Genomic DNA, 21,107 nt, shown 5'->3' on the forward strand with positions numbered 1-21,107 from the left:
TAGTATGTGAATTTTAGAGGATTGCATGCATTCAGTTAATATACGCTGTCGGAAATACTTCAGAATTTGTTTCAGAAACAAATAGTTGGCAAACTGTTTTACTGTCCTATTGCTGCTACAATAAATAAAATCAGTGTTCTTGGCACAGTCACAGTTTTAATTTCCCTTTTGCTATGTCTTTTGATAAATTCTTAGACTGTGCAGGTGAGGATGTGAACATTTTGTCAGGATAGGGGGGTCTTTTTCTGTTCCCCATACTATGTGCTGGCTCAGTATTGCCTAATTCATTTCTGTCAACTATGTCATTTTCCTACATGAGAAACTCCTTGCTTTCCTGAAGTTAGCTCTACCTTGACTGAGATGGAAGAAACCACTGATTATCACAATATGCCTAAACGGTAAGACTGCTCTTGAAGATCAATTATTTATGGACATTTAATATAATCTCTTGGCAAGAATAGAAACCAAGTGTAACCAATTCCAAAGGAAAAAGAAATAAGAGCACTTCCATGAACTGAATACATTCAATTTGGAAGATAATGAATTAATATAGAACCCAGAATGAACTATCTTTCTTCATGGAATAACACATGCCTGGAACCATTCTACTCTATTGACATTGTTTACTATCTGTTGAGCTCACATGAGAATACAGGAAGGGACTAGGAATCTGGCTTATACGCACTCTCTATAATGCTGGTATGAGCTTGAAGCAAGTTGTTTTAACTCAAATGCAACATATGTGAACAATAAGTGTTTGTATTTTAAAGAATCACATTGCCTAAATGGATTATAAAGCTCATATTTGATGAGAGTTTACCACATATCTAGTGCTTTAAAATATTGTTACATTAAATAGCCTGGATTGTCATATGATTAGAAGAGGACGCTGGGGTTCAGAGAAGTTCATAGTTGGGCCAAAGAACAGGAATCCTATGAATATATCGTTCTCCTAACTCCTTCATAAGTTTTTCTCACATGGAGAATGTTTAATATCTGAAGAATTCAGGTAGTGATATACTAAAAACATGAAATCATGAACAGAAAGCTACATGAAGCCTAAAGTTAGAATTAGTTAGTACTGTATATGACTATTAGTATCAAAACAGAAAGTTTAAATTTTGAGATAAATCATTTATACATTAAGGAAAGTTTTGAAGAGTTAAAACAAATCTAAGGGATATTTTAGATAGACAGTTGATCTGGTCAGATTGGCCTCCTCTTGCCGTTATTAACTGTTTCAGTAAAGCTATGGTGGGCCCTTCTTCAATCTTCCCTAATTTCTCAGTCAAGTTTTATTTGCCTTCAGAGTCTCATGAGTCTCCCCTACCCTCCTGGGAAGAGTGTTTTGATCTGGAGGAACCTGCCAAGCAACAGAAGATTACAACAGAATAGGTGAGTGCTTGTGCCCTCCAGTCATTGGAACATAATTCTATCCGTGGTTTCTAAAGCTCACCCCAGAAGATTATGCTTGTACGCTGTGTGTGGCAGGCACACTCATCTGACCCATGCTGCTCCCCATCCTATTTAATTGGTACTAATTGAGGACGATTCTATTCCTGGCTTTTGTTCTCAATGTCTTTATCATTGAGTAGTTAGTTGTCCTCATGCCTTTTCATAGTTAGTTGTACACAATCCATTTTAAAAGTCTTTAAAAATGGTTTCATATTAAAATAGTTGTATAAAGTTGGATGCCACACTGTTTGAAAGACTCATTTATTTAATCATAGCACCCTTGATGGAAGTTTTTTGGTTGTCAGATGTCTTTTTTTGTTGTCTTATTTACTTATCACCCATTCTTCAGCCTATGATAAGTGCTGGTGGTAGTGTAATGTCCTTGCTTTGATATCCCCATCTCCACATTAAGATGATTCAGACAGAATTAATTGCCAACAAAGACTCTTGGGTCTACGTGAAACTGAGGCCTCCACTTTGACCTTTCCCGATGCTGACTGAAAACAACGCACCTAGAACAGCCACCAGCAATCCACAATAGCTCTATTCTTGTGCCTAATGGGGTTTCCACCTAAGTGACTCATCTGCATATTAGAAGGCAGACTGGAGGGAGATTAGTTAAATGTTCACATATCTTGTACAGCCACATGTCCATTCATATTATTTTTGAGAACAGGAGCATAGGACAATTCTAGAGAGTTAAAATGTCTGGACTCCTAACTTCTGGGTTGGAATACAATGTGTCCTTATGAACTTCACCAAAGGACAGAGAAGGTTTAGCATTCTGCTGGCAATTATGTTTCCACATGAAGTATCCCCCAAGATACTCAGATACTGAAAGCTTAGTCCTGGACTGTTAGCATCATTTTGAAAACTTGTCGGGGTTGTAGGAATTTGAGTCTAGTGAGGAAGTAAACCACTGTGAGTGTCTTCAGGAGCTATAGTTTCTCCCAGGCTTACTAACTGTGTGTCTCAGTCATGAACTGAGTAGCCTCTGCTGCCTGCTTAGTCATCATGGTGCTGTGCCTCCCCACAAGCCCTAAAGCAATGGACGGCAAGGACCATTAAGCCCTGAAACCTCGGGACAAAATGAATTCCACTGGTTAATGTCAGGTATTTTGTCTCAATCACAAAAAGTAGAATTCACTTGTTAAACTCCTATGTATTACAGAACATCTTGGGTTGTACACTTAATTTATTGGCTAAAAGTAAAGTGCGTTAGGTTCCATAGGATAAGCTATATGCTTGACAGCTGCTGCGAGGGAAAGCCACAGAGGAAACGTTTATCTGCTTAACTACAATCGATCACCACCGGACACACACACACACACACACACACACACACACACACACACACACACACACACAAGCTAGAGAGCAGACTTCTGGATTAGAACACGTGTACTTGGATCACGAGGCCCCCATCCACTCCTGGGAGGAGGGCAGCTGTCTCTGCTCCACCTTCCTTAAGGTCTCAAATGAAGGACTTGTCACCAGACGAGGGCGGGAAAAGGCTGGAGCCCAGTAGCTCTGAGCCCATCTGAATTCCCTCCGCTGTCTCTGATTGGTTAAGATATGGGAAGAAGCAGTGACCGGCCTCCTGTGGTTCTACTCGTCATTGGCTGTGAAGAGGTGGCAATCAGGGCTGGCCCAGGCTGATGCTCTAGCTACAGCTCTCTGCTGGTCTGGGTGCACTGTCGCCGCTGTAGTCGCTGTCTGGGTCTCTTCCGCGATACCCTTGCACCGAGGCTGCTTCCCGGGCTGTAGGCGCAGACACCATGGTGAGTGCTGTCAAGACGGTCACCTACGCTGGGTGGACTTTAACTGACTCGAGAGAGAGAGGACTGCTCTGCAGGAGCAAGCCCAGGGGGCATGGAGCGGAAGAGTGCAGGGAACAGCGCCTGCGGTGGGAGGTGGGGACAAATGACCTGCTGGAGCGCTAGTCTTTGGGTCCCGAATGAGTCCCCACCGCCCAACCATAGTCTCCGACTTTGGGCGATTCTCGGTTCTGCGGGAGGGTCAGGTGGGAGGCTCCGGGCTCAAGTCCTTTCGCTGTCCCTGTTGTACCATGGTGACAGGTGAGCAAGGGTAAGAAGATGGGGGAGGGGAGCGGTGGAGCCGAGAATCCGATGATCCGGCGGATCATCCCCCTTTTAGGGTAGGGTACCCCGAAAGCGCAGCCAGAGGGCGATGGACAGACCAGCGGAGAGGGGTGGGCGACACGGTGGAAAGGCGCGGGTCCCTGAGCGCAGTCTCTCCTGCCCTATAGTACGGATTCGTGAACCATGCTCTGGAGCTGCTGGTGATCCGCAATTACGGTCCCGAGGTGTGGGAAGACATCAAGTAAGTGAACAGCCCTGCTCCCAGGGCCGCGCGTTGGCACCGCGCCCGCGCCTGCTTCCCTAGCTGCTCCGGCAGGGTCGTGGTGCGCATCCTCCGGTCTCCGCTCCCACGCTCTGGAGCTGGGACCAGGAGAGGAGGGTAGGCCGGGGCGTGGCCCCTTGGGGTCACTGTGGCCTCCTCACCCGGCCTGAGCGTGGGAACACCCTGCCAGAGCCCTGTGGCTCCCAGGCCAGGTTCTGAGGGTTGGTCAGCTACCATGCAGAGGCCTTAGCAAGGTCTTGGGGCCAGAGGCAGGAAATGACCAGAAGAATTGAGCTCCTCTGAGAGTTACACACCTGGTACACATAATATAGTTAAATTATTTGGGTTGCTACAGTACAGTCAGAAATTATTTCTACAGTAACTCATGTGAAACACGTATTTAATAAAGGGATCTCTCCCCTGTAACTTCCCCCAAATCACCCCTGTTTTGCTGTGTGTTCTTCTAGGAGCCCTAGCAGGGCACCCCAGTTTCTGTAGAGCTTTTAGCCCGGTACTCAAATATGGAACCAGAAAATACACTTATCTGAGATTTTAAGACCCTCGTCCTTCTTAAGCTTTTGTGGTTCTTGCGGGGGCCTTAACTGGGGACTGAAGTCAGAGACTTGTGTGTGACAGGCTAACACGATGCCACTGAGCTGCCTGACTGACCTTTAGAGTTTTGAGACAGGATTTCCCTATGTAGAGCGTGGGCTGGCCTGGAACTGCCAATCTTCCAGGCCTCTCCGAGTATTGGCATTAGAGGAATGCGTCACCATGCCCAGAGGAGCATTACAATCTAACGGAATTATCTTTCCCTCTCTTCCTTGTTGAAACTCGCGTTTAACTCTTGTATAGCTGAACATGGCTACCAACTAGCAACACAAAAATCACAGGTAGGCATTACCACATTCTAACAGGGTAGGAATAGTGGCGAGGGCTAAGAAGGGCAGAGCGGAACCCGTCTCTATTATTTAAGTTCATGTGCTCACTGATGGCACATGAGTCCTTGCTATTTTTCTCAGCACAATTTTATTAGCAACCAATTTCAACAGGCATTATTATTCAGTAATAGGATTGTGATTTTACTATATTTATCTGTTTCCATAGAAATGACCAGGTCTATAATTTAAGCCCTAGAACACAACAATTTCCTCTAGCTCTCTTGTATATGAACTTTAACTGATGGTCCAGAAGCCTTTCACGTTGTCCACGTTTATGTTATTCGAAAGGCACATTTGCATCCTATAAAAAAAAGAGGTCTAGATGGGGCAGTTATGACTCTATCAAATAAAGCTCTAAGAAGTAAGGTCAATTTGGGACTGTAATTTTCGACTTTATTCATTCTTTCATCGTTTTGATTTTCTGTGGAGACAGACACCAGGGCATACACCAAGAACAAGCCCTTACAGTGTAGCCAATCACAAGGATGCATACAAACCACTTTCTTTGTGAATGAATGAAGGCAACATGCATACCCCCATATATTGTTAGTCTATCATTCTTATAAGTGAAGTTCCCAAAGTTCATGGCAGATAAACTTTAACAATGGTTATGTTTATGATTCCAGGAGTACAATAATAATCACTATGCAAATTTAATAATCACTATGAAAATTTAATAAAACTTAGAATACACATCTGACAATTATCAATGTGGGTAACCAGTAAATGTAGAGACCAAAAATTTATACTTCATACTGCATAGCAAAATTTAACAATACATTTATTTTTAAATGTAATTATCAAGATATTTGTGTATGGTGATTATGATCTAAACACACATAAATTCTATTGAGGAGAACATCACTTCCAAGTGGCTGTAAATAGTTACATGTTTCTTTAAGTAATGTGTACACACACACACACACACACACACACACACACACACACACATACACGACTGGCTCTTGCTATGTAGCTTTGAATGAGTGCAAATTGCTAAGTAGTTGAGGCTGACCTTATTGTAGCAACAGTCTTCCCAACTCTGCCTCTCACATGCCTGGACTACAGACATGTGTACTCCCCTTGAAGTATGCTTGAACAACATTCTTAAATTGGTCAAGTAACAATAATTTCACTCATACATAAACACTACAAGTACATATGAACCAGATCATATGGATGGTTTTCCTCTGAAATCACTCCAAGGATGGTGCCCTTGTAATAGAGGAATAGAACCAGTGTTGGCCACACAGTTGCTTGTTTTCTCTTTTTAGGAAGGCACCACTCAGTAGTGTCATGGGAGCAGCTTTGTGCATGTGCTGGGGTGTCTGACTTGGCTCTCTGCACCTAAGGAACAAAAGCTGTTCCTTGCTACCCTGCTTGGTTTCCCCAGATGTTGCTGAATGCTTCCTGGAAGAGCATTTGCCTAATCAGCACATGTTTACTGAGGGTGAGAGAAATGTAACTGCTAAAGGCTGTGGCCATGAAGGTGCCTTCTTCCATCCCCTTCCACTCCTGAGCTCTCACTGAAGTCATGTTCCAAGATGCTTTCAGTTTTAATTGTATGGAAAACTGAATGCATGTGAGAACTTTTTATACTTTTGCTCCTATAGGAATCAAAATTTTCTACCTACTTCGATCTGTGAAAATCTGTCTAAATGAATATTCATAATGCGTTTTGTAATATTTTGTTTAGTTTAGGAGAAAGTGGACATCCATCCTTTATGAGAGAGGAAGCCAAAAACTTAATGACAAATAAAACTCCAAGTAACAGATTCCAGACAGAAAATTCTAGATGGCTATGAGCAGAAAAATACCTCCTTGGAAACTCGGTGTCCACATCTTATCAACAGCATCACCATTTCACAAGCACTTTGCCTTCTCTCTTCAGGAAAACAAAATTGCCCCAGACCAAAGCCCAGGAAATTTCTCTTAGAGAGACAACAGAAAAAGTTTAGTGTTCATGCCCAAGGACGGCTACAGGTCCTTGTGGATATACTTTTTTAACTACTCAAAAACTGCCCAAATGTAGCCATGTAAACTTCATTGTTACTTTGTGAACCAGGAAACATTCACTGTTTTGGATCCAATATCCTCACCCACTTTTGGTCTGCATAGTAACTTAAAAGAGTAAGAGACATGCCCTGTTCCCAAGTCTGCTTCAGATCTTGCTTTGTAAATTTATTTTGAATTTTCAGATGATACTATTAAAGACGCCATGGTTCCTAAGTGATGATAAAAAATAGGCACCATTCATTTAGAAAATGTAGTCAGAATTTATGCATATTAAAATATCTTCTAAATGTGTGATAGATCTGCCTCTAATATACCGGCATCAGTCCTGGTTAACCTGACAATTGCATCGCATCAGTGAGCTCTGAGAGTTTCTGCCTACCCTGGAAATTATATGAATTCTAAAGATTGCTTCAAAAGACTGGAAATTCTAAGATGATTAAAAATATACTGAAAAAAAGTGACAGATGGAGGTGAGCATGTAGCTCAGGGGTAGGATCCAACATGATACAAAACACAACCCCCCTCCACAAAACACCTTTTAGAAAAACTGTACTTATTTGCCCACAGGTGAACAGGCTAGAGTATTGATTATCAGATTTTGAGAGAAATTAGAGATAAACAGTTCCATCCAAATGATGGTATGAGAGTTATAAGTTCTATAATTATGTAATATGTTTTAGCTAACAGGTACTGTCGTCAGCGTGCTATCAGTCACCTCCCATGTGCTTTGCTCAAGTTGCTGCATGCTTCTTCACGCACTGGTTCTTCTCGTTTGCTTAAGGTTAAGCTTATCATTGATGAACATAGTCTAACATTTCGGGCCTTGAGGATAGAAAAGCAAATGATGTCATTCTTCCCTTGAAAAAGTCTAGAGATAACAGGATATTTTTAGTCTTAATCATAAAAAAAAAAAACTTTCCTGTCTGTCACTCAAATAAGGAAATGGCTTGACTATTGGATAGCTTGCACTGGGCTTCTAGTTTGAAACTCATGTAGTAGTTGAATTTGCTAATTATGAATAAATATTAGAGCGCAAACAAGCAATTAAAAATAAAATAGTTACATGGATTCTTAACCTGCTTGAACTTTCCAAGTCTTAGTTACATAGGGGAAAATTAATAGCTGTTTGGTTGTTGCAGTACATTTAATATTGTCTGAAGACATGCTTAATGTGGTTCTTAAAATAGCTGCTGAAGTAATGGTATGTATTGTTTTCCATTTCACTCTGTAGAGTGGGGTTTTCAGATTCTTTCTTGGGCAGTACACCTGAAAGATGTGAATCTCCTTTTGAATAACAGTAGGGTGGGTCTAAGGGTGTGGCTGAATTGTGAGGAGCTTGCCTAGCACTTTATACCAAAACAAAATACCAGGAACAATTGCCCATTGTGTCTGCATGCTATTCCAACGCTTCCTCTCACTTTGGTTTAAGTCCTTAACTCATTTCTCATTTTCTTTCTCCTTTATCCTATTCATACACTGGCTGCTCTAATGTGTTTTGGATTATCTCTTGGCCTTTTTTCTTTCCTCTTGGTCCTTATCAGCTTCCCTTGCCTGCCACTCAAACAACCCTCTTGCCAGGTTCTGTGTCTGGCTTGTGCTCGTCCTCTGCACTCTGCAGACTGTAGGAAGATGATTATTTCACTATTCCATCTACAATGCAATTCTTCAAGCCACTCCCACACCCCAAATACATTTTGCTGTATCAAAAGTTTACATATGCTCTTAATACTGATCTTATCAAAACAAATTAAAGCAAGCAAACTGGGGCATCATCAAAATTTGCATGCTTTATGGGATTTTCACATTCATGATGGAATGAGTTAAATTTCTACACTTTTCTACACTTGAGTTCAAGTAGGAAGCAGTCGAAGTGTTTTTAAATATGAATGGCACTTTATATTCAAAAGGTACTTAAACCTTCCAGAGCTGTTTCCTCTATATATTTTCAGCCTAGTGCTACAGCATCTATTTGAAATAGAAAATGACTTAATGTGTTTGTCATTGTTATCTTTTTTTTTCACTATGAAGTTGCAGTTTGAAGAAATTAAATGACTGTCGGGCATTACGTGTAGGAAGCTGAAAAGTCACAAGTTACTTCAGAGTCATTCCTCTGATACCAGGCTTCATGCTTCTAGATGTATTTACCCGAGAGGAGTTACCTAATACAAACACAACACATTTTCTTACTCAAAAGCAACCGCTGAAAAAAATTCAACAAATTCCTTTAAAAACTAAAAAAATAAGTAAATTAGTTCCACATTATGAATAAGACTTTTTCTGTAGGAAATTCTTCCAGGTAGCCTGAGAGCCAGAGGAAGACACACTGTGTATGCTTGCTTTATGCTAGGAAACTAAATGCCTAACTGTGAAGAAGCCCCTTCCACAGCTGCTGGCGAGCTGTCTGAATGGGGTCATCTAGACTCTAGACCATTTTGGGAATAACATGGCACTTGTATGATAAGGGATGCCATAGATTTTTGGTTGTTTAGTTTCTATGATCTGCAGAAACCCCAAAGCTGGTCTTGGGGAGTCTTAATTTCCTTACAATCTTCCTTTTCTTTGTGCATTAGATATATACTAGCATCATATTAGCTTGGTGTACAGTTTTTGCGGATTACAGTGAGGACTATAGGAGAAACCAGAAGCCCCACACTTTCATTCTCACTGGGTCAAGACTGGATGATGGCAAACATTAACTAAACATGGCTGCTGTTTCCAAGAGTGATGTCCTTTGTATTCGCTCTCTCTCTCTTTTTTTTTTTTCCTTCAGAATCAGGGACCTGGCAAATGTTTCCTTGCAACATGTTGGGAGGTGATAGTTAAGGGTTGATGCTGTGCAGATGTCCCCAGGAAAGCACACTTAAGGAAATGAGCACTATAAAGAGGAATCTCTCCAGGCCAGTCCCTGGGCGACAGTGCAGACTTGAAGCTTCACAGCTTTTACATTCACTGCTTTGCCTCTTTGTGCATTAAAGAATAAGTAGTAGGGAAATGGTGCCATTATCATCTGTATGTAGAAAAATGCATGACATTTTTACCTTTATAAACTATGTCAAGATGGCCAGGTCTAAGCATGGGTTATCTAGTCATGGAGGTAGTCAGTGTTCATCACTCTGTTTACTCTCAGCATCCAACACTGTGGATTGATGATCTCAGTTACTTAATCATGCTGAGGTTTAGAGTCAGGGCTCCTTTCATCCCCCCCCCCTCCTTGTTCTATAGGTGTCTACCCCTCAGCTTTCTTATACCACAGCAAATGCTATTGAAGGAACTGTTTTGTATGTTTAGCATTGTGCTCTCTTCCTAGTACACGGGTGAGTTGATAAGTATGCTTTGTATTATTCTAATATTTGACCTGCCTCTCTAGAATCTAGCCTTCATACTGTTCTCAGGGAAAAACCTAGGGATGCTCACTCTCTCCATTCCTTCCATTCTTACATTTGTATCTATTCCCTCTCCTTCTCCATAAATATGATACATACATGTGCATGTGAATAGTTTTTTTTCATTTTTAATTGCAGAAAATAAAGAGCATTTGTATAACATATTCATCAAATATATATAAATAGAACATATATATGTGTATATATTTCCCATATGTATATATGAAATACCTAGGTCCTTAATTTGTGAGATGCTGAGCAAAACCAAAGTCATAAATTGTAGAGAACTGCATGTCATGATGAACTTAGGTTTGAGAGGCAAATTTGCAGCATGCCATTCTATTTTGAATGCAATATCTCGTTTACATTGGACAGTTGCCTGATGGTTCTACTGTATCCTAATGCTTTCCACTCCACGTGGCACTAAAATTGTCACATCCACTCCATTCAGTCTTTACTGTCACTTTATAAGTTAGAGACACGAAAGAACCTTCTTCAAATGCATAGCTATTCACAGGCAGTGATTGGGGCACAGATTGCTAGTCATCCCATCATGGGCTTTCTCCCAGTAAAAACCTATACTCTTATTTCCAGGAAGAACTGATTTAACAAAGACTGTAACCATCTACATATATGTATTAGAGTCTTCTTCATTTGTTTCTGCTTTCCTGGAATGTTTCGGGATATATAGAGGCTACATTGATTATTATGTTTTGAAGGTATTTTTATTTACCAGCAGCCAACACATTTGTTGGGGAAAGTCATATCCTCCTAAATTTTGAGCAGATTGCTTGATTTGAGGGGAGCTGGGCTATCGGGTGCTCCCCAGGCAGTGTTGGTGGTCAAGTGGATCCATTGATTTGATAAGGACATGGCAAGCACTCATTTAAGACATTTGTGAGTGGCTTTCAGAGCTGCAGCCATTGCTGTGACAGGTCTCCTGTGTCAGGACGGGCACGGTGACAACAAAAATATCCCAAGAGTGAAGGCATTGTTTTCCTTAAAGCAGTTGTCACTCATCAGATCATAGATGAATGACATGTTTACGTACAGGAGCCAACCTTCAAGGACAGGTCCAAAATGGAAGCCAAGTCTAGATTTAAAGGGACTGTCTTGCCTTTGGGCAAAATCTTCACACTGGATTCTCACTTTGGGGGTTCAGAGACTTATTAAAATCATTGCACTTAGATAATGAAAATATAGCAAGTATTTTTTCCAAGCACTTACAAAAAAAAAAAGCCACACGCGGTTTCAATGTTGCCTACAGTTATTATCTGTGGCTTCTAATGGAACATTTTAATTTTCATAATGACTAGCTACAGCTCAGTGTTTTTAATATGCTTCCCTCCCTCTCTCCTGGGCATTCCTGGGATTTACTATCAAGACCAAATCTGTGTGCACCAGTAATGCTTCAGGATCAGTAGCTCCCGGGGAGGCTGGGTGAAAACGACTGTCTGATAAGTGTGGAAATCTGCTGGTTGGGAGCTGACCTTTGTTTTGTGGTGTGATTCCTCAAGACCTCAGACTGTCCCATTTCAAAACAACCCTTTCCATACCTCCATGGGAAGCTTCTTTATCGGTTGGCACAGACTGTCCCTGGAGTATACTTTCTGGGGCTGAGTACACAGCACATTAGCTGGAAATCAGGGTAGCAAGCAAAGTCAGTCTTTCTATGTTCACACGTGAAATCAAGGGATAGCTCCCAAGCAGAGTTGTCAGAAATGACATGGTCATTTCAAACACATTGCTTACTTGATTATTTTTTCTTTAAGTCATACAAAATACCCTTAACATTAAACTCAAACTGTGGACTTGTGCAGTTATACCGAATACCTTGATGTTTTTTCATGACACAGTATAGAAATTTATGAGGAAGTAGATACGATTAATTGACTCCCCTGTTTAAAAATGGGAGTACACACTTTTATAAGGGTATTATTTCAGTCAATCCACAAAACATTACTCTGATATAACTACCCACCCCCTACTTTTTGCAAGTAATTAATAGATAGGAAGATGGGTTTACATTCCAAATACTATCAGGCAGTGAAAATGAGGAAATGAATTGCTGTAGGGAAAATGTCACCTATCTGTAATGCATTACTGGTTACTGAGTTAGTGAACACAGAATATGATTCTATACAATATTAACACCATCAGAGAATTTAACCACTGTTTTAAGTGGCATAAGAAGCAGAGCTTGCTTTTGGCTGTTAGAATTCATACATCTTACCAGCAAATCAGCCAAGTGTCCACTTGTTTTACTTTATGCTGATTAGGACTTCTGAGCTGTTGCTCCACTTGCTTCTCCCCTGCAGATTTCCTCCATTCCCCAGGGAGGGTGAGGCAGTCTGTGGGGGATCCACAGAGTCTGCCATTTAGTCCAGGGCAGGGCTCAGGTCCTTTCCCAAGAGATCAGGCTGAGAGAGCATCTCTCACTGTGGGAGGGGCACCCAAAGTCCATCTGTATGCCTGGGACAAACACCAATCCACTGTCCAATGCCCCACAGCTTGTCCAGGCCTCCTGGTTGACACCCACATTCAGGGGGTCTAAATCAGTCCCATGCTGGTCTCCCAGCCATCAGACGGGGGTATAAGAGCTCCCCCATGTTCAGGTCAGCTGTTTCAGTGGGTTTCACCAACCTGGTCTTGACCCCTTTGCTCATCATTCCTCCCTCTCTGTCCCTGGGTTCCAGGTGTTCAGTTCAATGTTTAGCTGTGGGTGTCTGCCTCTGTTACCATCAGTCACTGGATGAAATTTCTAGGATGGCATATAAGAAAGTGATCAAACTCATTATCAGGGATGGGCATTTAAGGTGATCTCTCCACTATTGCTTAGTTTGCCAGTTGGTGTCATCCTTGTAGATCTCTGGGAATCTCATTAGTGTCAGGTGTCTTCCCAAAACTATAATGACTCCATTATGGTACCTCTCATCTTGTTCTCCTCTATTCTTCCCCTGACTTAATCTTCCTGCTCTCCCATGTCCTCCTCTCTCCTCCTCCTCTACCCCGCTCCTCTTCCCCCATGCTCCCAGTCTGCTCAGGAGATCTTGCCTCACTCCCTTTATCTGGGGCACCATGCATATCTTTCTTAGGTTCCTACCTGATTCCAAGACTCTCTGATGGTGGGATTGTAGGCTGGACTCCCCTGAGCCATGTCTAAAACCCATATATGTGTAAGTACATACCATGTTTGTCTTTTTGTGACTGGGTTACCTCACTCAGGATGGTTTCTTCTAGTGCAATTTGCATTTGCCTGCAAATTTCAGGATTCCATTGTTTTTTTTTCTGCTGAACAGTACTCCATTGTGTAAATGTACCACATTTTCTCTATCCACTCTTCAGTTGAGGGGCATCTAGGTTGCTTCCAGATTCTGACTATTACAAATAATGCTGCTATGAACATAGTGAAACAGACATCCTTGTTGTATGAATGTACATCTTTTGGGGTTATGCCTAATCTCTTAGAAGAGAAAGTGGGAGGTACCCTTGAATGATTTGGTACAAGAGACCACTTACTGAAGTTAACACCAGTAGCACAGACACTGAGATCGACACTTAACAAATGGGACCTCCTGAAAATGAGAAGCTTCTGTAAGGCAAAGGACACAGTCAACAAGACAGAAAAGCAGCCCACAGAATGGGAAAAGATATTCACAAACCCCATATCTGAAAGAGGGCTGATCTCCAAATTTACAAAGAAATCAAGAAGGAAATCTCCAAAACACCAAAGGATCCAATTAAAAAGTTGGGTACAGAACTGAATAGAGAATTCTCAATAGAGACAGTTGAGAAAGTGCTCAACTACCTTAGCCATTAGGGAAATGCAAATCAAAACAACTCTGAGATACCATCTCACTCCTGTCAGAATGGCTAAAATCCAAAACTCCAATGACAGTTTATGTTGGAGAGAATGTGGAGAAAGGGGAACACTCCTCCACTGCTGGTGGAGGTGCCAACTCGTACAGCCACTTTGGAAATCAGTATGGAGATTCCTCAGGAGAACGGGAATAAGCCTACCACAAGACCCAGTGATTCTTCCCCACTCTTATTCTGTCTACCTTGTCTTTTTGTCTTGAAACACTTGTCATGCTATGACAGTATAGAATTTGATATTTTTATATATTACCTCTTTTTTCCAGCTACAATGTGGGTCAATGACAGTTGGTATCTTTGGTAGTTTTCTTTGTTGACACACCAAAAAATTCTTTGAAAAAGAGCCTAGAACATAAGAGGCATTGAATATGTGTGGAAAACAATTTCTGGGGACAGTGAATAAAAAAGAAATCAAGCAACCGGGTATTCCCCAAGGCTTCTGAGATAGTGCAAATAGAAAGGCCTAAGTGTCTGAATAATTCAGTGGAATTCAGCATGACATTTCCACAAGAGGACACTTTCTGGTCTGTATTGCTGCTAACTTTGACTTTAGTTCCCTCCAGGGAGCCTGATCTAGGATCATTTTAGTAAGGAATGCTTAGAAGATAAAGGAACTTATTTCAATAAATAGAGGGGGTGTACGGATAGTTGGTGGTTGGCCCTTGCTAATGGATTTCTTTGGGAAAAGCTGCTTGTTAGTGTTATGTATAGGGAGTGTGTACTCTTCTCACTCATTTAAGGGTTACTATGGCTGGGTGGGTGTTATAAACTAGCTTATTTTAAAAAAATACATGACTCAATTTAATTAATTTGGAAGAACAGAACATGGTGACTGTGGTCAATTAGCATACATCTCATTATAGACTTGATTTAAATCTATGCATATTTTAAGTCAGATGTTTCTAAGTTCCCATGTGGACATTAGTGATGGTTCACAATAAAAAAATTTAATGGGAAAATAACAAAATTAACAGAGTCATGCCCTTCAAGCTAGCAACTCCATTCCTAGGAATCTATTCTGTTTCTATACAGAAATATAATTAGCTACAAGAATATTCATCATAATATTATCATTTATACTCGAGGAAGCAAATAAAAGCGCTCTACCTCACTTCCAAGATGTCAGTGTATTTAAATAATGCAAATTTATGCAGTCATGGTATCCAAGATTATTTGTTGAAATGAAAACATAGTCATCAAATAAGACATTTAGATTTGGATCAGTAAAAAGCATTATATATTCAAGTGCAAAAAAACTTGATATAGTATTGACAGCAGTTATTTCAGACTGAGGGGAGCTTGTTATTTTATTTTTAGGTTTTTTTCTTTCCTGCGTTATCTCATTTTTAGTTTTTTTTTCTTACACTCAGCAACAAGAACAGCTAACCCAAACCTCTGCATTATCAAAGGGTACACATCTGTACATTACATGTTCAGAACTTTTCCCTATTGTCCCAATGCATGCTATTAAGAAGAAAGACATAATCACTCTGGAGGACTATGTTCCTTTCACTTGTTATAAGGCCACACTTGGCATATACATCAATAATTGAGAATGCAAATATATGAAGCTCTATCTTAATATGTACAGCTTTAATAGTTCAGAACACAAGCTTGCATGACTTTGTGTCAGTGTAGTTATGGGAGGCGAGCTACATTCTTCTTCACATTTTAGAAAAGCAAGGTTTTAATGTTCATGCTGTATATGTGATTTGCCTAACTTCATTCGGCTAACAAATTCTGAGCTCAGAAATCATGCTTTTCTTGGTGCTGGAAATGGGATTGAGGGCCTTGTGAATATTAGGTAAACAGCATCTCAGCTACGCACAATTGCGGCAAAACAGTAAGTCATATGCTCTGATGAACATAGGATGTCTTTAGGACTATTTCCATGCTAAGTCATGCAGAAGACATGGCACAAAAGTAGAGATTTCCCTTGAATAAACAGAGTGAGCAGCGGTAGGGACTGGAAGCTTCTGGGTGAGGAGTGCCCATGGGTGGCCTTGAAGGTGTCACTGCAGCTGTCGGGGTAGAGGGGTTCAACTGAGGTGGATTAAGTCAGAGATGGCTCTCCACACTGTGTGAATTTCACATGGAGACAGTCGACTGGGAACTAGTCCACCCAGCACTGTTTGAAGGATGACTTCCTCCTCTGCTTGGACACTTATTTGAGAGACGCAATCCAAATCCTATCAAAATAAATGTATTTATAGAATCCTGATGACTGTTAAAAAATGATAACCTAGATTTCCTTGTACTAACTGTGTATAATTTGAGCTACTGTGTTTAATAATATTTGAAAGATATATTAGAATATTTGACCAGTTCACTCAGCATCTCAGGCATAATGTGTTTAAAACCAGTTACTGATGACAGTTTCTCAGGCCAGAATCCTCCTTGTCACCCCTGAGGCTTTGTCCTTCCTTGGTCCAGTCTCAGCAGACCGTGATTTCTTTACCCGAACAGTCACCTAGATTGAAGTCATTGCCCCCACACCCTGCTGCTTCCCGATCTACTCACTGACTTTTCACTGAAACATGTCTGTCCTCCTAGAATGTATTTGTCCCAAAATAATTGAGTTCCAGTCTGTATCCCAAGTTCCCAGTACACACATCTGTAAGGAATAAATAAATATTTACTGAATTTCTCCCAATCCAGACATAATTCTTGATTATATTTAGTGTTGGGCATTGCATTATGCATGAGAGTACTAAAATATAGTCAAATGTATCCTTTTGATTTGGATAGAAGCATGTGGCAATTTCTCCTAAATCACTAGGTTTTTAGGTACACAGTGTCAATTTAAGTAATTTTGCCTCCTCAAGTCATGTTCCAGAAATAGATGCATTATTCACACACTCATTATGATTTGACAGATCTCTTATTTTAACTTTGCTCTCTGTCACACTTTCATTTTCTTTCAGAAAAGAGGCACAGCTGGATGAAGAAGGCCAGTTCCTTGTCAGAATAATATATGATGATTCCAAAACATATGACCTGGTGGCTGCGGCAAGCAAAGTCCTCAGTAGGTTCAACGAATTCTTCCTTCTCTGGATTAACCACACACAGTTCACAAAGGAGTATGTGCTTCAGGACCACAGTGTAGGACTATACAAGTTGTTCTCTGATCAACGGTGATGGGGCAATCGTATGATGCTAGGTTGGGGCTATGCAGGAGCCTGTCTTTCCAGTATAAGCTGTTTATTGAGTAGAAAGGGAAAAGTGGAAATCTCTCCTTCCCATGCAAGGCCTTGTATGAAGAAAATACAACTGCTAATATTTCACCAGTAAAAACTTTGGTTACAGCGCCAACCATAGAGTGAGCATTCAAATGTAGACTGTAGAAGACATTATTCTCAAATGTGTGCTATAATAATAAGCTAGGTGAAGCACTGAAAAAAAGGGAGAGGAAATTCGTTGGAAAACAATATTCATGGATAAGACCCATGGCTGAAAAAACTGTAATTCAAACAGGTTTCATGGAGCAAAGTTATTCTGAACATTAATCTTCCAGGGGCCTCAGGTGCATCTGGTCTGTAATCTATACAGGAAACCACTAAACTCAGCTCTATTGGGCAGCATTTATGACTTAGAAACAAAACTTCTAGGTTGTCAATAAAAAGAAACAATAGTCATTGTAGAAGAAAATATGGGGTAAACTTCTAAAATACTTATTTTTAAGTTTGTAAAACTGAAATATCTGTTCGGATCAAGAGTAGAGCTAAAGAGGAAACAAGACATTTTCAATTTAATGATAAATTAAGACAACTTTAGGAACTGATTTTATATAATCCAAGTCAATTGAAATATGTTCAAACTCTGTTAATATATTCTTAAATTAATTTTGTGTGTGTAAAGTATATCCGTTTGTGTGTATGTGCATGTACAGAATCACATGTGAGTGTGTGTGTATGCATGCACATATGTGTACATATGTGTGCATTGAGGCCAGAAATCAGTCAGGTGTTTTTGTCAATCATTCTCACTTTTTTAAAAATATATTTTTAAAAGTTTTTAGATTATGATGTAATTATATCATTTCCCTATTCCTCTCCTCCCTGTAAACCCTCCCATGTATACCTCCCACTCTTTCAAATCAATGACCTCTTTTGTTTATTATGTCACACACATATATGCAAAAACACATATGCTTGTGTGCTCTCCTAAATACCACCTGCCCAGACCTTATATTGCTTCTTTCATGTATATGCTTTCAGGGCTTACCATTTGCCATTAAATAACCAATTTGTGTGCTTTTCCTTGGAAAAGACTGTCTCTTCTGCTCTCAGCATTCCTTAGTTGCCTGTAGTTCTTCCTATGTGGGTGAAGCTGCCTGAGCTTCCTATGCCCATTCTCATTAACATGTCTGTTAGTGTCATCCTTGTTCAGCTCCTGTTTTGGCAGCCATGATGGTAAGACTTCATGTGTATAATGTCTGACCAATTTAGGAGACAGAATCTCACAACAAACTCCCTATTCTTCTGGATCTGACAGTCTCTCTGGTTCCTCTTCTGAAATGATCCCTGAGACTTAGCTAGAGTAGGCATGTTGTGGACACATTAGTTTGTATTAGGCTCCACAACTCTGCATGCTGGGCAGTCTTGTCACCTTATTTTCTGAGATAGGGTCTCTCACTGAACTTGAAGCACATGATTTGCCTCGATGATTCATTGGCAAGCAAGCTCCAGTGATCCCCCTGCCTCCAATCCACCAGCACCGGAGTTACAGACTTGCACCACTGTGCCTGGCTGTTATACGAGGGCTGGGGTCCAAACACATGTTATCATATTTGTGAGATAGGCACTTGGCCAAAGGCTCCATCCATCCAGCCTCCTCACATTGTTAGGGAATTTTCACTGAAGACACATGAGATCTGCTTCTTACTAAGATTTACGTCTAAGTGGTTTTCTTAGACCTATTTATATAATCAAACACGAAAGCTCTGTATTTTCAATAAGGGGAGAGTTGTTGAATAAATTATTACACGCCTATGTCGAATAAGATGTCAGCCAAAATCCACACAGAAAAAGTAAACACAAAGTTTAGGAAATATTAATGTCAACCTATCAAGAGAAAAGCAGGATATTAGAATATATACTATGGCAAAAGTTAGTTAAATGCTTATGTTTATCTAAAGAAAAGTTATTTTGCAACAAAGTATCATATTTATATAAAATGTGTGTGTGTGTGTGCGGTATACAAATGCTTATGTTCCACAGCACATGTGTGGAGGTCAGAGAAATTCCTGGAGTCTTTTCCTTCTACCATGTAGGATTTGACCATCAAACTCTGGTTACTGAGCTTCGTAGAAAGCACCTTTACCCATGGAGCCATTTTGCTGACCCTGTGTCTTTGCCTTGATTAAACTGTTTTTCAAAAGGAACATTACATTAAATATATACTTATAAACTATTAAACTTAAGCATGTTGCTATGGAAATTGAGAAAATGGTTGCCATGCTAGTAATAGTGTGAATTATACTATTAACATGTTAGCACATAGTCTTCTCCAGTTTTATTGTAGCATGCTGGTCTGAGATTCTTAGTCTACGTTCATAATGTACCTATGTTCATATTGTATCTATGTTCATACTGTACAAAAATTGTGGGTATTTTAAATCCTTTTCATATAGCCTTGTGTTTATTCTTCTCATTGACACTTTTCTGCCTGTTCTTTTCCTCTTTACCCTACAAAACAGACCTCAATGCTGGTGAAATCCTGCAGATGTTTGGGAAGATGTTTTTCGTCTTTTGCCAAGAGTCTGGCTATGACACCATCTTGCGTGTCCTGGGATCTAATGTCAGGGAGTTTTTGCAGGTGAGAAGTTTGGCATCCTGAGAGAGAAGACTCTCAGTGTCAGTTCTTAAATATGAGCCCTCCTATACTTCTATTTAGCCAACTGGACAGGATTGTCTTGCTCCTGAAGAGCAAGTGACCATTCTCACATAAAATCTAATTATTTGATGACCCTGCATGTATTCCAGCATTTCCCATTGTGTAGTTTCATAGTTGCTACTTGTTAACTCTAAATATGCAAGCCATCAATTAGTATCCTCTTAAAGTCCATTATTATCTGTTCAATCGCCTTTAAGTAAGAATTACAGATATTGATGGTGTGGTCTTCTGCTTTCTATATATAACATAGTTTTATTCTTTGTAATATACTCTTAAATATAAGGCCTCATTAAACAGTGCAACAGTATTCAGGAAGTCCTGCCTGGCATCCTTACTAGGAGAAAGGGGGAGGGGTGATGGGGTGTTAGAAGAGTGTTGTGTTAGGTATCCTACTTAGGAAAACTAATTCTTTGCCTTAGAGTTACATATTAGTTGATCCATCTCTCTCTCTCTCTCTCTCTCTCTCTCTCTCTCTCTCTCTCTCTCTCTCTCTCTCTCTCCCTCCCTCCCACCATCCCTCCCTCCCTCTCTCTCTCTGTCTCTCTCTCTCTCTCTCTCTCTCTCTCTCTCACACACACACACACACACACACACACACACATACACACGGATAAAAAGAAACCCAAAGCCTGTTTCAGGTAACAAATACCACTACCCAAGGCCTTTATCTTATAGCGTTGAACAACTACTGTACTAGTAAATTCCCCATCTGCTGAGACACTATTTCTGGATCGCCTGTGCTATTTTGAGCTCCAGCATTTGTGAGACCCTCTGGATGAATGTGTGAGTGCTCTGCATCATGGACCTTGTTTGCAAAGAGTGTTTCTAACCTGACTGCTGAGAGTGGCTAGACCTTGCTGGAAAATGATGTCAGCGCAGTACCAGCTGAACTGAAGCCCAGTTTTGAGAGAATGTAAACTACTCCAAGGCCAGCTGCATTATTGATTTAACAGCCAAAATAAGAACTTTTGTGTTTAATCAAAATGTCTGCTGTTTACACAGGGACATTTTTCTTATAAACTTAAAGAAGCATTAAATCAAGATGAACGCTGGTTTACAGCCTCCAGCTGCGGACTTACTAAAGTCCTGCTGTCCAAAGAAAGCTGTCCCTTCCAAATGAAATAGCTGCTAAAATTAAAGGCAACCTGATGGCTTTTAAATTGATTATTTCAAATGG

General features: G+C 40.5%; 1 protein-coding gene across 2 annotated transcripts in view; it reads left to right on the forward strand.

The window, feature by feature from the left end:
• The first annotated feature begins 3,078 nt into the window (after positions 1-3,078).
• Positions 3,079-21,107, forward strand: part of Gucy1b1 (guanylate cyclase 1 soluble subunit beta 1) — a 44,511-nt gene continuing 26,482 nt past the window's right edge. Inside the window, exons 1-4 of one of the 2 annotated variants that reach the window (XM_005076157.4) lie at positions 3,079-3,236; positions 3,725-3,798; positions 16,960-17,060; positions 19,734-19,852. In XM_005076157.4, the coding sequence (XP_005076214.1) occupies positions 3,234-3,236; positions 3,725-3,798; positions 16,960-17,060; positions 19,734-19,852 (297 nt within the window). In that variant the 5' untranslated portion in view covers positions 3,079-3,233. The remainder of the gene's footprint in view (positions 3,237-3,724; positions 3,799-16,959; positions 17,061-19,733; positions 19,853-21,107) is intronic. The other variant, XM_040752605.1, reaches the window with a different exon arrangement.

The sequence above is a fragment of the Mesocricetus auratus genome, unplaced genomic scaffold (genome assembly GCF_017639785.1).
Source record: "Mesocricetus auratus isolate SY011 unplaced genomic scaffold, BCM_Maur_2.0 Super-Scaffold_100009, whole genome shotgun sequence".
Classification (NCBI taxonomy): domain Eukaryota; kingdom Metazoa; phylum Chordata; class Mammalia; order Rodentia; family Cricetidae; genus Mesocricetus; species Mesocricetus auratus.